The sequence below is a fragment of the Salvelinus fontinalis genome, chromosome 7 (assembly GCF_029448725.1).
Source record: "Salvelinus fontinalis isolate EN_2023a chromosome 7, ASM2944872v1, whole genome shotgun sequence".
Taxonomy (NCBI): Eukaryota; Metazoa; Chordata; class Actinopteri; order Salmoniformes; family Salmonidae; genus Salvelinus; species Salvelinus fontinalis.
Window position 1 is genome coordinate 23,315,040 of NC_074671.1, and position 17,185 is coordinate 23,332,224.

Sequence of the window (17,185 nt, forward strand, 5' to 3'; positions counted from 1 at the left end):
CTACTGCTGTTCTGCCTTGACCCTTGTGTCTATTTTAGGCTTATATTTCAAAGTTCTATTGTTCCGCCATGACCATTATGCTATGATACAATATACTACTCATATACAGTACACCTGTATACATACAGTAGTGATACTAGTATACAATTTTCCAATTAACTTAGGTCTTTGGTGGAAAATGTTTGGGATCAAATGTTTTATTTACATTATGCATTCCAAAAATGGTACCAGAGAGAAGTGAAATACAGCCCTGGAGCCCTAAAGTTGTTGATGTATTTAATATTATTTAATATTAGTGCTTTACACTGATATTAGGTTATTACCACAATATGCACGGTTCCCTTTGTCATTAACAGAATAAAATCTAAAACTATCAAAATACGGTTGATATTGTAAAAAATACTGTAAATTATGAAGATCCAAATGGTTGTTCTTTCTTAAGTTTGAGAAATGTTTGTCATGAGAATCCTGGCATAAACAAACCATGGCAACAGTGAGAACTGGCACAAGTAAATTGGGAAGTTTAGCAAATTCAACCTAATAATAATAGATACCTGCACAGATTTAAGAATGGGGCCGCGTTGATGGTAGAGTTTGGGGCTCCATTAACTCAAACCTTGTACTGTATAAAATATGTACATATGTATGTATTCAAAACTCTGTTCCTGCCTTTACAGGTTTAAGAATGGGGGACAGTTTGATGGCAGAGTTTGGCGCCGCAGCTTCCTTTCTGCGTAAGTCAGACAAGGAGCGTATGGAATGCCAGACTAGACCCTTTGACATAAAGAGAGAGTGCTATGTGCCTGACCCTGAGGTTGAATACGTCAAGGCCACAATCACCAGCAGAGATGGTGCTAAAGTCACCGCTGATACGGAGTTTGGAAAGGTAAATAGTTTGGTGAAAAACATTTCTGAAAATATATGACCTGGAAAATCATAAGATAATAATTTGTTCTACTAGGATAACTCTATGATTGATGAAAAATGAGTTATGAACTGAAATGAGTTATGCTCTTTAATGTTTAAAATCTTTCTAACAAGAGACAACAAAGAGCAGAATCTTAACTTGAAATCTTTCACTTCCATGCAAATCTTGCATTACATGTAAATGGATGATTTGTGAAAATGTTACACTGTATGTAATCTCAAGTTAAGATTTGTTTCAAATTGAATACTTCTGCACATTGAAAATGTAAAACAAAAACGATTGAATTTGCTCTTCTTTCAGACTGTTACTGTGAAGGAGGACGACGTCCACCCCCAGAACCCGCCAAAGTTTGATAAAATTGAGGACATGGCGATGTTCACCTTCCTGCACGAGCCCGCTGTGCTGTTTAACCTCAAAGAGCGTTACGCAGCCTGGATGATCTACGTAAGTAATGACCTGCTAATATCTCCAATAAATCAAGTATTAATTCAAATGAATGAAACTAAATCTGCGGTATCCCCCTTGTCTTCCACAGACCTACTCAGGGCTGTTCTGTGTCACTGTCAACCCATACAAGTGGCTGCCAGTGTACGATCAGTCTGTTGTCAATGCATACAGAGGCAAGAAGAGGAGTGAAGCTCCTCCTCACATCTTCTCCATCTCTGACAATGCCTACCAGTACATGTTGTCAGGTAAAATATAACTTTTCCTTTTCATCTATATAAATCAAATGATATTTGGATAATGTCACATTTACTGATACTTCTCTTTCAACAGACAGGGAAAATCAGTCTGTCCTTATCACGTAAGTACATCAACCAAAGGCTATATCCATTTGAGGCTATTTGAAATTAAGAGAAATTCTGATAGGTCAACATTTGTATTTTAAATCCCAGTGGAGAATCCGGTGCTGGAAAGACTGTTAACACCAAGAGAGTCATCCAGTATTTCGCCAGCATTGCTGCTGTTAGCGGAAAGAAAAGTGTATCAGAAGAAAAAAAGGTAAAATAGACGGCAAATATTCAGCATTTCCCAATATGCATTTAGCAGCAGTGCAAAGCTGCTACTAAATCATGGCCGCCACTAATTTCATTTTTTTTTTTAATAATAATAATTTTGGGAAAAATTAAAACCAGATATAAATATGTAGAAAATATAATGGAGCAATATATTTCTTAATTAGATCATCTGTCAGAACGAACAATCACCAAAATAAAAACAAAACAGCCTGTGTTTTGTCATGCGGCCCCCATTGATTTTGTTATGATATTTGAGTCACTCAGATAGCATAAGAACTAGGCATAAGCCATGGCATAATGTGTATAGTTGTTGAAGGAAATTAGCTTTAAAAAATAAAGAATAATAATAAACTTAGCCCCATGGCATTGCCCCCCCACACACACACCCCACACACACCTTTGCAACCCCTGCAGAAAAAAACTTAAATGAAACACTGAATCATTATTAATCCTAAATTAAACATTCCTCATGGCTGGATAAGCACATGTTGACTACATATCTTTGCAGCATTTTAACACTGTGTGGTTATTGGTTTGTAGGGGACCCTGGAGGATCAAATCATCCAGGCCAATCCTGCCCTGGAGGCTTTTGGTAATGCCAAGACCATCAGGAATGACAACTCCTCCCGATTTGTACGTTCGGTCTTTGTTCGCAGTCAAATATAAGTTAAATCTTATCATACATGTTCATCTTATCTGTTGTATTTTGTGGTTGATATTTATTAGGATACAATTAGTTGATGTCATGACATCAACTAATTTTCCTCAGGTCCATCAGCTAATCAACTCTTTTGGGACTGTAGATCATATCAAATATGTATGTGTGCAACAGAGCTGGGTTTCAATAGTATTTGTTTTCTTTTAAATATTTTCTGTGTTTGATTGAGAACCAGATAGGTGGAATTTAAACTTGTAGGACTATTCCATCAGTTCCATTACACCATGCAAGCTCAATCATGCGCACCTACTAAGCTATTCAAAAAGAAAACAAATACTACTTGAACCCAGATGTAATGTGCTTATTAATTTCTGCTTTGACAATAACTTACAGGGTAAATTCATCCGAATTCATTTTGGAGTCACTGGGAAGCTTTCGTCTGCTGACATTGAGACTTGTGAGTACAACACTCAACTTGCCCAGGCTTGAACAGATCTCTTTGACAGGAAACATTAATACCAAAATAACCTTTCCATACTGATCAGATCTTCTGGAGAAGTCACGTGTCACGTTCCAGCTCAAGGCTGAGAGAGACTATCACATCTTCTACCAGATCCTGTCCCAACAAAAACCAGAACTTCTGGGTGAGTATTAAATCATTAAACTGAGGTCGATTCTGGATTAAACTGAACCTTTCTAATGAAATCCAATTAAATTCTTATGATGCAGCACAGCCAGCCCAGGCAGTGTGCTACTCCTATCCCCCCACTGTAAAACTCACAACACAATATAGCATGATTTATGTAGTAACAATTGTTTAAATTACATTTAAGCACACAACATTAAAATCCAATGCACACTAAGCAATCTCCAGCTGCAGTTTTTTGGAGTGGTGTAATGTACTTAAGTCAAAATAATTTAAAGTACTATTTAAGTCGTTTTTTGGGGGTATCCGTACTTTAATGTATTATTTCTATTTTTGACAACTTTTACTTTTACTCCGTTACATTCGTAAAGAAAATAATGTACGTTTTACTCCTTACATTTTCCCTGACACCCAAAAGTACCTGTTACATTTTGAACGCTTAGCAGGACAGGAAAATTGTCTAATTCATGCACTTATCAAGAGAACATCCCTGGTCATCCCTACTGCTACTGCCTCTGATCTGGCAGATTCACTAAACACAAATGCTTCGTTTGTAAATGATGTCTGAGTGTTGAACTGTGTACCTGGCAATCCGGAAATAAAAAGAAAAAAAGAAAATGATGTCATCTGATTTGCCTAATATAAGACATTTTAAATGATTTATACTTTTACTTTTGATACATAAGTACATTTAAAACCAAATACTTTAAGACTTTTACTAAAGTAGTATTTTACTACGTGACTTTTACTTGAGTCATTTTCTTTTAAGGTATCTTTACTTTTACTCAGGTATGAAAATTGGGTCCTTTTTCCACCACTGGTTTTTCGAAACTCTAATGACTAATTTGCCTTCCTGTCAATTTATAATATAAATCAATGGCAATTTTCTAATTGACCCCAACCCTAATACGGTGTATATTATGTTCTGACCTACAGTTTACCACAGCATCAACACAAATAAACTGAGCTGTTCAATTCTTTTCAGAGATGCTACTCATCACCAGCAATCCCTATGACTATGCCTTCATCTCCCAAGGAGAGATTGCTGTAACCTCCATTAATGATTCAGATGAGCTAATGGCTACTGATGTGAGTAATATATCTATATACTGTATATGATATAATAGCCCCATCCTTTCTCCAGTGCAAAACAATTACCTTTAATTTGGGACTAGGATGCCTTTGATGTGCTGGGCTTCTCCCAAGAGGAGAAGAATGGCATTTATAAGCTGACTGGTGCCATCATGCACTACGGGAACATGAAGTTCAAGAATAAGCAGCGGGAGGAGCAAGCAGAGGCAGATGGCACTGAGGGTGAGTGCTGAAGATTTAAAACCTCTCACTTCATTATGAAATAGTATCTGAAAAATCTGAAAATCTAAAATCAGTTAGATTGCCTCTTCCAATCATAAAACTTTGCCTTTCTAGATCTTGACAAAGCTGCATATCTGATGTGCCTGAACTCTGCTGACCTAGTCAAGGGGCTGTGTCACCCAAGGGTCAAAGTAGGAAATGAGTGGGTCACCAAAGGTCAGAATGTCAACCAGGTGAGTCTCCAACATCTTTTTTTATGATATTGAGTATAAAACTTGTCTATAAAGTTGCTAAGATGTTCATACCTAGAATAACCTATTGAGCATGCTTTTTAGTCCAGGACTAGGCCGATCTGTGTCTAGGAAACTGTCCCTAAGTGTTTATGTTGAAGCTATGTTGAGGTAATTTATTTTCTCTATATTATGTAGGTGTACTACGCTGTTGGTGCACTGGCAAAGAAAATTTACGAGAATATGTTCCTCTGGATGGTGATAAGAATCAATCTTTCTCTGGACACTAAGAATGCTCGCCAGCACTACATTGGTGTGCTGGACATTGCTGGCTTTGAGATCTTTGATGTGAGTGGTTGATGTAAATTTGATAAAAATGGAATATAGAACATTACAGCAGACAAAATAAAGTAACTGTGAACTTCTATTTCAGTTCAACACATTTGAGCAGCTGTGCATCAACTTCACTAATGAGAAGCTGCAGCAGTTCTTCAACCACCACATGTTTGTGCTGGAGCAGGAAGAGTATAAGAAAGAGGGCATCGTCTGGGAGTTCATTGACTTTGGCATGGACTTGGCTGCCTGCATTGACCTCATTGAAAGGGTTGGTGTCTTCAGTTTTGCAGAAGTTTATATGATGTATCCTAAGTAATCTTTGAGATTTCAAATATTACAAGGACAGTCTTCATAAATGTGCTTCCATGACAAATTATTCTGATATTTATTCACTATGCTTTTCCCTTAACATTAATTTATTTTCATTCATTCCTTCCACTAGCCCATGGGTATCATGTCCATCCTTGAAGAGGAGTGCATGTTCCCTAAGGCCAGTGATAATACATTCAAAGCTAAGCTGTATGATACGCATCTCGGCAAAAATGCATGCTTCCAGAAGCCTAGGATTGTTAAGGGTAAACCAGAGGCCCATTTCTCCATGGTTCACTATGCTGGCATTGTTGACTACAACATTGGTAACTGGCTGGTGAAGAACAAGGACCCGCTGAATGAGACTGTGGTCGGACTGTTCCAGAAGTCAAGTCTTAAGTTCCTGGCCAACCTCTTTGCAAACTATGCTGGTGCAGAAGGAGGTACTATGTGTTTATATCTGCAGACTACAACACACTCAAATAAATAACAATCCACAGTATATGATCGTTGTAATAATAATATATATGAATAGTTATTTCATTATCATACAGCACCTGAAGAAAAAGCGGCTGGAGGAAAAAAGAAGAAAGGCTCTTCCTTCCAGACTGTGTCTGCATTGCACAGGGTAAATCTGAGCTTAAATCAATATATATGTATAATGAACAAATGTATTATATTTGCACTATACTTGAGATGCCAGTATGTTGTGGATTGGCATGTTAGCATTAAATGTCGTTGTGACTCGTGAGGTACTTGGAGACTCATTCACTGATGGAAAATTCTACATTTGTCACACTGACAGGAGAACTTGGGTAAACTCATGACCAACTTGAGGTCTACTCACCCCCACTTTGTGCGTTGCATCATCCCCAACGAGACCAAGACTCCTGGGGCCATGGAGAATCCTCTGGTCATGCACCAGCTGCGCTGTAACGGTGTGCTGGAAGGCATCAGGATCTGCAGAAAGGGCTTCCCCAACAGAATCCTGTATGCTGACTTCAAACAAAGGTAAAATAATTATTCATTTCCTTATCAAAATAAATTCAACTGTTTACCTATTCAGGTGTTCCATTTTTGAAGATAATTGTTTTCTATTTTAAATTCAGATACCGCATCCTCAATCCAAATGCTATCCCTGAGGGTCAGTTCATGGACAACATGAAGGCATCAGAAAAACTGCTGGGCACTTTGGATATTGACCACACCCAGTACAGATTAGGACACACTAAGGTAATTTATCTAATGGTGAGTTCGTAACCAAGTAGGAAGTAGGAATTTACCACACACAACTCAAAATAATCCACTTGAACTCCCCTCCAACTGGTAATTACTTGTGTGAAACTCGTCTATCATCCTGAGCTCCCACTTCTTCAACATACTGACATCGGATAGTGAGTTACTAAGGTAATTACCCCGATAACAACATTATCTTGGAAAACATTGTTTATAAAAGCAATCTATTAATATGGTTTATGAACACTATCATTTGTTGACAAGCATGATAGCTGTACTTTTAGTTTATGGTTCACGTAGCTTGATGGCCATTAGCCAATCAGCGTTTTTTTAATGATTTCAAACCACGTGAATGCTTTCAAATGGTAAATGCAGACCTACCACTTGGTTATGAACGCAACATAAATTCCAGGATGGAATTGTAGCAGCAATTACGGGGTCCAAGCAGTATATTAACACTACATCACCATCTGGCCAACCTGAGTAATGCCTCTTTAAATAACTGCTGCTGTACCACTGATCATGCTTATCTAATTTTATCTGTCTCTAGAGCAAATGGGTCAAGTCAAGAGATAAAAATAGATACTTGGTATAGTGCCATAATGTAGTAGATCCATATATACAATGAGCAATTAAAAGCATAGTGGCCATATTGCTTGCGATAGACTTCCTGTATATGTTTTTAAAGACCTTGCCAAATTTAGTAACTCTTGGTCAACATGCTGGGTTGGATGTTGTAAAATCAATTGCTCATTATAGGGCCACCTTGTTGTCAATTTGTGCCATTTTCCTAGAGGCATGAAAGTTTTGGAAAACTGTAGGATACCACATTCAAGTTATTTATGGTAATCTGGCAGAAAAATGCAATCCTACCAAATACAAGAAGGCCTTTGTGTATCATTAGGTGTTCTTCAAGGCTGGTCTCCTGGGTACTCTTGAGGAGATGAGAGACGATCGTCTCGCTCTTATCATCACTGGCCTCCAGGCCAGATCACGTGGTCTACTTGCCAGAATTGAGTTCCAGAAAATGGTTGACCGCAGGTAGGAATGAGAATAGCTTAAACCTTTTCAGACAATATGTTAGGTGTGAGGAAAGGTTGTATGAACTATATTTTATAAAACTTTCACAGGGATGCCTTGCTTGTGATCCAATGGAACATTCGTGCCTTCATGGGTGTCAAGAATTGGCCCTGGATGAAGATGTACTTCAAGATCAAACCTCTGCTGAAGTCAGCAGAGACTGAGAAGGAGATGGCCAACATGAAGGAAGAATTCCTGAAGCTTAAAGAGGCTTATGCTAAATCTGAAGCCCGTAGAAAGGAGCTGGAAGAGAAGATGGTGTCCCTTATCCAAGAGAAGAATGACCTGCAGCTCGCTGTCCAAACTGTGAGTAACTTTAACTGCACTACAGCTACTTTGCTGCAGTCACATCTTTGGTCAAAATAGCCTTTCTAATTCGCTTTTAGCCATAAGCTATCAAGAGAAATGGAAAAACAGAGAGAAAAGAGACATGATTTTCTAAATAGATACGTACAATCAGTGCACCATTTGTCAACCATTTGCAGCGTCCAAATATTTTGCCTCCAAACAAACTTCTGAGCATTGGAGAATATGACATACTTACAATATATTGACACATTGACAGCAAGAAGACACTATTGTTGATGCTGAAGAGAGATGTGAAGGTCTGATCAAAAGCAAAATCCAGCTTGAGGCCAAAGCCAAAGAGCTGACAGAAAGACTGGAGGATGAGGAGGAGATGAATTCAGAGCTAACTGCTAAGAAGAGGAAGCTGGAGGATGAGTGCTCAGAACTCAAGAAGGACATTGATGATCTGGAGCTCACTCTGGCTAAAGTGGAGAAGGAAAAGCATGCCACAGAGAACAAGGTAAAATAAATGGGTGTTTCTTGTGATGTTAAAACGACTATTAAATATTTTGGATAAAAGTGTAATGACACTGGTCTGTTTCCTTAGGTTAAAAACCTGACTGAGGAGATGGCAGCTCTGGATGAAATTATTGCCAAGCTGACCAAGGAGAAGAAGGCTCTGCAAGAGGCTCATCAGCAAACGCTGGATGATCTGCAGAGTGAGGAGGACAAAGTCAACACGCTGACCAAGGCCAAAGCCAAACTGGAACAGCAAGTTGATGATGTGAGTATCAAATAGGAATTCATGAAAATTACAGCAAAATAAGTTATATCAAACAAATTGGCTACAGTAAAATGGTTACTCTGACTATTGTTCAATATATGTTTTATCAGCTTGAAGGGTCTCTGGAGCAAGAGAAGAAGGTGAGAATGGACCTTGAGAGAGCCAAGAGAAAGCTGGAAGGAGACTTGAAGTTGACCCAGGAGAGCCTAATGGACCTGGAGAATGACAAGCAGCAGATGGAGGAGAGAATGAAGAAGTAAGATCAGAGATCAAAATATGCTAACAAAGTATTATTCAATACTCCATGTGTAACTCTGTGTTGTTGTCTGTTCACACTGCTATGCTTTATCTTGGCCAGGTCGCAGTTGCAAATGAGAACTTGTTCTCAACTAGCCTACCTGGTTAAATAAAGGTGAAATAAAAAATAAAAATAGAAAACACTAAAAATGCATATTCATCTCAACAGGAAGGACTTTGAGATGAGCCAACTCAACAGCAAGATTGAGGATGAGCAGGCCATGGGTGCCCAGCTTCAGAAAAAACTGAAGGAGCTGCAGGTAATTCAAGACAATTGTTGAAACATTTCATTCTTAAAGTCACATTTGAACGAGATAAATTTAATTTCTACCATTTCAGGCCCGCATTGAAGAATTAGAGGAAGAGCTGGAGGCTGAAAGAGCTGCCCGTGCCAAGGTGGAGAAACAGAGGGCAGACTTGGCCAGAGAGCTAGAAGAGATCAGTGAGAGGCTGGAGGAGGCTGGTGGAGCCACTGCTGCACAGATTGAGATGAACAAGAAGAGGGAGGCTGAGTTCCAGAAGGTGCGCAGAGACCTTGAAGAGGCTACCCTGCAGCATGAGGCTACAGCTGCCTCTCTGAGGAAGAAAAATGCTGACAGTGTAGCTGACCTGGGAGAACAGATTGACAACCTTCAGAGAGTGAAGCAGAAGCTGGAGAAAGAGAAGAGTGAGCTCAGGCTGGAGCTGGATGATGTGGTCTCCAACATGGAACAGATTATCAAGTCCAAAGTATGTGGTATCATTGGTAAATCAAAGAGAAAAATCTATACATGCTTTTTAAAGATGCAATCTAGTGTTGCTGTTCTGTCATTCAAAAACAAATCTGTTTTTAGACAAACTTGGAGAAAATGTGCCGTACTCTAGAGGACCAGATGAGTGAATACAGGACAAAAGCTGAGGAAGGACAGCGATCCATCAATGATTTCACCATGCAGAAAGCAAAGCTTCAAACTGAGAATGGTATATTAACAAAAAATAATAAATTGAACAACCACAATAAATTTCCTGATTCATTAATATAATTTAAAATAATTTGAATTGCATGAAAACAGGTGAATTTGCTAGACAGTTGGAGGAGAAGGACTCTCTGGTCTCCCAACTGACCAGAGGTAAGCAGTCCAACGTTCAGCAGATTGAAGACCTCAAGAGACAATTGGAGGAGGAAGTCAAGGTATTTATACAAAGAATGCAGTGGCACTTATCTAACTACATTCATCATCAGGCATAATTACAGATCCTTTTTAAAATTTCCTTACCAGGCAAAGAACGCGCTTGCCCATGCAGTGCAATCTGCTCGCCATGACTCAGATCTGTTGAGGGAGCAGTATGAGGAGGAGCAGGAGGCCAAGTCTGAGCTGCAGCGTGGCATGTCCAAGGCTAATGCTGAGGTGGCTCAGTGGAGAACCAAGTATGAAACTGATGCCATCCAGAAGACTGAGGAGCTTGAGGACGCAAAGTAAGGATGTTTTATTACTTCCTCTTACTTTTCACAATATTGAATCTTGGCTGAATGAGCGATACACAAATGTACATGATGAATAATACATGGATTACCTGTTATACAACCGTTATATATTAGACAAAAAAGTCAGCTGTTCGGAAACGTGTTTCTCATCTATGCCAATCTAGGAAGAAGCTGGCACAGCGTCTGCAGGATGCAGAGGAAGCTGTGGAAGCTGTTAATGCTAAATGCTCATCCCTGGAGAAGACTAAACACAGACTCCAGAATGAGATTGAAGATCTCATGGTGGATGTGGAGAGATCTAATGCAGCTGCTGCCTCTCTGGACAAGAAGCAAAGGAACTTTGACAAGGTAAAAAAAAACATATGGAATACACAAGTCCTATTAGCCTTCATTATAGTACATTAGGGGCAGCAGGTAGCCTAGTGCAGTGGTTTTCAACTAGTGTGCTGTGGCACCTTTACAATGCAGAAAACCGGTAATCTCTTGCGCAAAACTATTTTAAACTAAATACCTATATTATCAGAGCTAAAGCAAAATATTTCTAGCGTTGATTAATCTTACAGGGGTACACACAAATGAATCATCATGAACTAGGAAAATATACTGAACAAAAATATAAACGCAACATGCAATAAGATTAAGATTATTAAGATTTTATAACTGAGTTACACTTCATTAAGATTTTACTGAGTTACACTTCATATAAGGAGATCAGTCAATTGAAATTAATTCATTAAGCCCTAATGGATTTCACACTACTCGGAATAGAGATGTACATCTGTTGGTCACATATACTTAAAAAAAAAGGTAGGGGCGTGGACCAGAAAACCAGTCAGCATGTGGTGTGACCACCATTTGCTTCATGCAGCACAACACATCTCCTTTGCATAGATTTGATCAGGCTGTTGATTGTGGCCTGTGGAATGTTGTCCCACTCCTCTTTAATTGCTTTGAGAAGTAATACAGAGCATCCCAAACATGCTCAATGGGTGACATGTCTGGTGAGTATGCAGGCCATGGAAGTCTACTGGCCACTGGGACATTTTTAGCTTCCAGGAATTGTATACAGATCCTTGCGACATGGTGCCGTGCATTAGGTCATCTATAAGTCTTTGCTAGGTAAAGCTCCGCCTTATCTCAGCTCACTGGTCACGATAACAACACCCACCCGTAGCACGCGCTCCAGCTGGTATATCTCACTGGTTATCCCCAAAGCCAACACCCCCTTTGGCCGCCTTTCCTTTCAGTTCTCTGCTGCCAATGACTGGAACAAATTGCAAAAATCGCTGAAGCTGGAGACTTATATTTCCCTCACTAACTTTAAACATCAGCTATCTGAGCAGCTAACCGGTCGCTGCATCTGTAAATAGCCCATCCAATCTACCTACCTCATCCCCATATTGTTATTATTTACTTTTCTGCTATTTTGCACACCAGTATTTCTACTTGCAAATCATCATCTGCACATCATCTGCACATCTATCACATAATTTGCTAAATTGTAATTACTTCGCTACTATGGCCTATTTATTGCCTTACCTCCTCATGCCATTTGCACACACTGTATATAGACTTTCTTTTTTTCTATTGTGTTATTGACTGTACGCTTGTTTATTCCATGTGTAACTTTGTGTTGTTGTTTTTGTCGCACTGCTTTGCTTTATCTTGGCCAGGTCGCAGTTGTAAATGAGAACTTGTTCTCAACTAGCTTACCTGGTTAAATAAAGGGGAAATAAAATAATAAATAAAAATAATCATGGTGAAACATGAGGTGATGGCGGCAGATGAATGGCATGACCAATGGGCCTCAGGATCTCATCACGGTATCTCTGTGCATTTAAATTGCCATCGATAAAATGCAATTGTGTTTGTTTTCCATAGCTTATGTCTGCCCATATCATAATGCCACCGCCACCATGGGGCACTCTGTTCACAACGTTGACATCAGCAAACCGCTCGCCCACATGACTCCGTCCAAGTGGTCTGTGGTTGTGAGGCTGGTTGGACAAACTGCCAAATACTCTAAAAGGACGTTAGAGGCGGCTTACGGTAGAGAAATTAACATAAAATTCTCTGACAACAGCTCTGGTGGACATTCCGGCGGTCAGCATGCCAAAAAACGTGTGCCAAAAATTTGAGATAAATCAGCATTTTTTGTGTATGGAAAATTTCTGGGATCGTTTATTTCTGCTCATGAAACATGGCACCAACACTTCACATGATGCATTTATATTTTTGTTCAGTGTAGTTAAAATAAAAGCTATTTAATCTTCAATTTTTTTTGTCAGAAAATAGATGATTAGATATGGATCCGATGAGATGGAGGTCATTACACCTAAATAAATTAATAGGGAAATGTTGGCTCTGCTGCAGAATTTTTTATCCCTGCAAAGTGTCATGGTTCAAAAAAGGTTGTGCTGGCATTATCCTACATCCTACCATTGCCACCCATTGTGGCCTTGAGTAAGGCACTTAACCCCCTGGCCAATTGCTTCCCCTTTGTCTCGGGGGTTTGGATTGTGAGCATAAAGACACAGTTCTGTTCTCTGTAAGTTATTGGACAATATTGTCCATCTTATCTGAACCATACTGTATACTGTTTCAAGCCACTTAAAAAAAACATGTATTTCAGGTCTTGGCTGAGTGGAAGCAGAAGTTTGAGGAGTCTCAGACTGAGCTGGAGAGCTCCCAGAAAGAGGCCAGATCTCTCAGCACTGAGCTCTTCAAACTCAAGAACTCTTATGAGGAGTCTCTGGATCATCTGGAGACCATGAAGAGGGAGAACAAGAACCTCCAAGGTCAGAGCATTAGCAATAATTGACCTATATAACTTAGTCAATAAAATAATTATATTTTTTAGAGATCAGTTATGCCAAAAAGATTCTGATTTACAACAATGTTTTCCACAGAGGAAATTTCCGACCTGACTGAGCAGCTTGGTGAGGGAGGAAAGAGCATCCATGAGCTGGAAAAGATCCGTAAACAGCTGGAGCAGGAGAAGGCTGAGATACAGTCTGCTCTAGAGGAAGCTGAGGTGAGAACAGAAAACATTTACAGATAGGGAAAGTACCAACATTTCATTTTACAATTTTACAAACTATTGGTGGCTGTGTTCTCATAGGCCTCCCTAGAGCATGAGGAGGGCAAGATTCTGAGAGCTCAGCTGGAGTTCAATCAGGTAAAAGCTGACATTGAACGGAAGCTGGTGGAGAAAGATGAGGAAATGGAGATGAATAAGAGGAACCAGCAGAGAGTTGTGGATACCCTGCAAAGCTCCCTGGAGTCAGAGACTCGCAGCAGGAATGAAGCTCTCAGGCTGAAGAAGAAGATGGAAGGAGATCTCAATGAGATGGAGATCCAGCTCAGCCAGGCCAACAGGCAGGCATCCGAGGCCCAGAAGCAACTTAAGGGTCTCCATGCCCATCTGAAGGTATTACTTTCACACCATTGAATTAAAAACTGCTTGTGTATTTAGAAAAAGCAAAACCACACTGTTTAGTGTAGTAAATGTATATAAAGTAAATAGTAAATCTAGTAAAATCAGTAATTCTTTCTACAGGATTCTCAACTGCAGCTGGATGATGCTCTTCGTAGCAATGACGACCTGAAGGAGAACATTGCCATTGTGGAGAGACGCAACAACCTGATGCAGGCTGAACTGGATGAGCTGAGAGCCCTAGTGGAGCAGACTGAGAGAGGCCGCAAACTGGCTGAGCAGGAACTGCTGGATGTTAGTGAGAGAGTTCAACTTCTACACTCACAGGTAAGTCAGTAATATAGAACAGTGTTCTCCTTAAAGCTGGAATCCTTAATGGGGAAACTGCCAAGTCTGTTTGCGATATTACAACAACAAAGAAGTTACTGCAAATGAAAAACACAGTTTTTTCCCTTTGGACATCATTGCAAGCACGATAAAACAGCAGAAAATGTACTGTACCATGTTGTGTGACACTCCTCACCTCTGCTTTGTCAACAAAACAAAAACAATAAGAATGGCGGTTGGACAGACAGTGCTGCCGATTCCCCTACTATGGATTCCATCTTTAAATGTCTGCTACTTGAGGTACGTAGAGGTAATATAAAATTAATTTTTCTTATATATGTGTAGAACACCAGCCTACTGAGCCAGAAGAAGAAGCTAGAGGGTGACACATCCCAGCTTCAGAATGAAGTGGAGGAGGCTGTGCAGGAGTGTAGAAATGCTGAGGAAAAGGCCAAGAAGGCCATTACTGATGCTGCCATGATGGCAGAGGAGCTGAAGAAGGAGCAGGACACCAGTGCTCACCTGGAGCGCATGAAAAAGAACATGGAGCAGACCATCAAGGACCTGCAGCACCGCCTGGATGAAGCTGAACAAATCGCCATGAAGGGTGGCAAGAAGCAGATCCAGAAGCTGGAGGCCAGAGTAAGTGTCTAAGCTACATTCTCGTCTATTAATTCAATGTCACATGTCATATTTCTAGTCATATTTATAGCTTCAATATTGAAAGTAGTGGTAATTAACAAACTAATTGTTAATGGTGTGGTAACAATGATCATATCTTTCTAGGTGAGAGAGCTAGAGACTGAAGTGGAACTGGAGCAAAGGAGGAGCAGTGATTCTGTGAAAGGAGTCCGTAAATATGAGAGACGCATCAAGGAGCTCACTTACCAGGTACATTGTTTTAATTTGACAGTGCACAATTACATTAACATGCTCCGAATGAAATGTAAGATATATATCCAGTATGACTCTTTTTTTGTCCCTTCTTTTTGGGTGCAGACTGAGGAAGACCGTAAGAATTTGAGCCGCCTGCAGGACCTGGTGGACAAACTGCAGCTGAAGGTTAAATCCTACAAGAGAACTTCAGAGGAGGCTGTAAGTAACCTTCTATCATCCAACTGATGCATCTGTAATTCTCAAATTATTTTGTTTGCTAGAAACTTAGATCATATTTTTTTTAAATTACAGGAGGAACAAGCCAATTCCAATTTGGGCAAGTTCCGCAAGATTCAGCATGAACTGGATGAGGCAGAAGAGAGGGCTGATATTGCTGAGTCTCAGGTCAACAAGATGAGAGCCAAGAGTCGTGATGCCGGCTCCAAGGTCAGTGAAGATGCTGTTTCAAAACCCTCAACTTTCTGGTAACTGGGAGTCTGTTTAATGGTCATTTCAATTCTCGATATTAACCCATTGATTCCTGAAGAAATTAAGTAATAAATGCATAATATATTACATTGTTACCAAGTAACTATACATACCTGTTGAAGTTCCCCATTGTAAAATTTCAAAAGGAGGACACGGTATATGGCAATATAAAATGTTTTTCAGTACACAGTAAAATGTTCTAATAATAAATCAATCTATCTATCTATTTTCTCTGTCACAGAAAGGAAAGGATGAGGAGTGAGGCCAAGAGTTGTGATGCTGGCTCCCAGGTCAGTTCTTTTAATGAAAATAATAATATTGGTTATAATTTGCAAACTCATCTCAAGTAAGATGACAGTCCCAAGCATTTGATGTCCAATAACCATACTATCATTCATATAACTATAAATTGGAATATTGTTCCCTGTCATGGGTAAAAAAAATATATATTCAAAAGCACGATATATTTTGGTTCAGTGGTCAGTTACTACTTACTGTGTGATGGCAAGCAACACATTTTGAAGAATTGTGATAAATGCTGGACATCGTTGCTTCTTGAATTTTTTGGGGTAAAATCTTTAATTTACTAGTCGACACAGTTAGTGTTATTCATGATGTTTATTGTGTATTCTATACACTCAAATAAGGAGCCCCATCGTTTATTATATATTTGACAATGCCCAGAATATTGTAAGAATGTTTTTTTAGTGTTTACAGTAGTTTATTACATTTTAACCTTCATCCATCTTGTGTCACAGAAAGGACATGATGAAGAGTGAAGCTCTCGGATGGACCTTTCTGAAAATCTCCTGACTGTAGTGCTTTAGTTTTTTCTCTATTCTCCATGTAACATGAGCAGAATAAAGAATAAAGTCAAGTTAAACAGCCCCTTTGTGTATTGCTTGATTCTATTACGAATAGGTTTGGAATCCACTATTATTTAACAAAATTAAGTTAACACTGGTTTTCATAATATACTGGTAACTTACCTCACAGAGAATCATGACAATAGACAAATATCTCTCACTTTTGCATCTGGGGGTGCTTCTGAGCCAAATTGGGTCCCCTAAATGAACAGAAATATTGTTAAAAAATATATTTATATGAATTAGACAAAGTGAAACACCTACCAATTCCAATGAGCAATATCATCTTTTGTTGGCATAAAACTAAGGATTTGTGTGGTTTAATTAGAATTAGAAATAATAATAGATTATTATTAAATCATATATGCATGTGAACCAACATTAAAGACAATATTCAATCCAAAATGTTATATGAGCAAATAAACTATTGTAGCATATATCTATTATCTGCTAACAAACCTACCCTGGACTATTGTGTGATGTGAAGCCAAATAATCTATGGAATTCAGACAGTGGTGGTGGACCATGATAGTTCGTTGGTGACGTGGACACCAAGGAACTTGAAACTCTTGACCCGCTCCACTACAGCCCCGTCGATTTT

The 17,185-nt window shown here is 39.3% G+C and overlaps 1 protein-coding gene across 3 annotated transcripts; it reads left to right on the top strand.

The window, feature by feature from the left end:
• Positions 1-685: 685 nt before the first annotated feature.
• On the top strand, positions 686-16,601 carry LOC129859245 (myosin-7-like). Of its 3 annotated transcripts, XM_055928761.1 has the most exons (38): positions 686-886; positions 1,229-1,372; positions 1,464-1,620; positions 1,706-1,733; positions 1,825-1,930; positions 2,488-2,580; positions 2,999-3,062; positions 3,151-3,249; positions 4,237-4,340; positions 4,427-4,565; positions 4,680-4,798; positions 4,994-5,143; positions 5,229-5,399; positions 5,574-5,883; positions 5,995-6,068; positions 6,246-6,451; positions 6,550-6,673; positions 7,581-7,717; positions 7,807-8,062; positions 8,322-8,564; positions 8,652-8,828; positions 8,939-9,084; positions 9,295-9,385; positions 9,465-9,854; positions 9,959-10,085; positions 10,178-10,296; positions 10,385-10,581; positions 10,755-10,938; positions 13,223-13,388; positions 13,500-13,624; positions 13,712-14,020; positions 14,150-14,353; positions 14,699-14,995; positions 15,140-15,244; positions 15,353-15,448; positions 15,542-15,676; positions 15,960-16,008; positions 16,477-16,601. In XM_055928761.1, exons 1-37 carry the CDS (start codon positions 686-688, stop codon positions 15,978-15,980), a joined length of 5,814 nt encoding a protein of 1,937 aa, XP_055784736.1. In that variant the 3' UTR covers positions 15,981-16,008; positions 16,477-16,601. The 3 variants fall into 3 exon arrangements, with proteins under 3 accessions (XP_055784736.1, XP_055784738.1, XP_055784737.1); XM_055928763.1 differs by lacking the exon at positions 15,960-16,008 and having other exon boundaries at positions 5,574-5,892; positions 6,010-6,068; XM_055928762.1 differs by lacking the exon at positions 15,960-16,008.
• Positions 16,602-17,185: the final 584 nt, after the last annotated feature.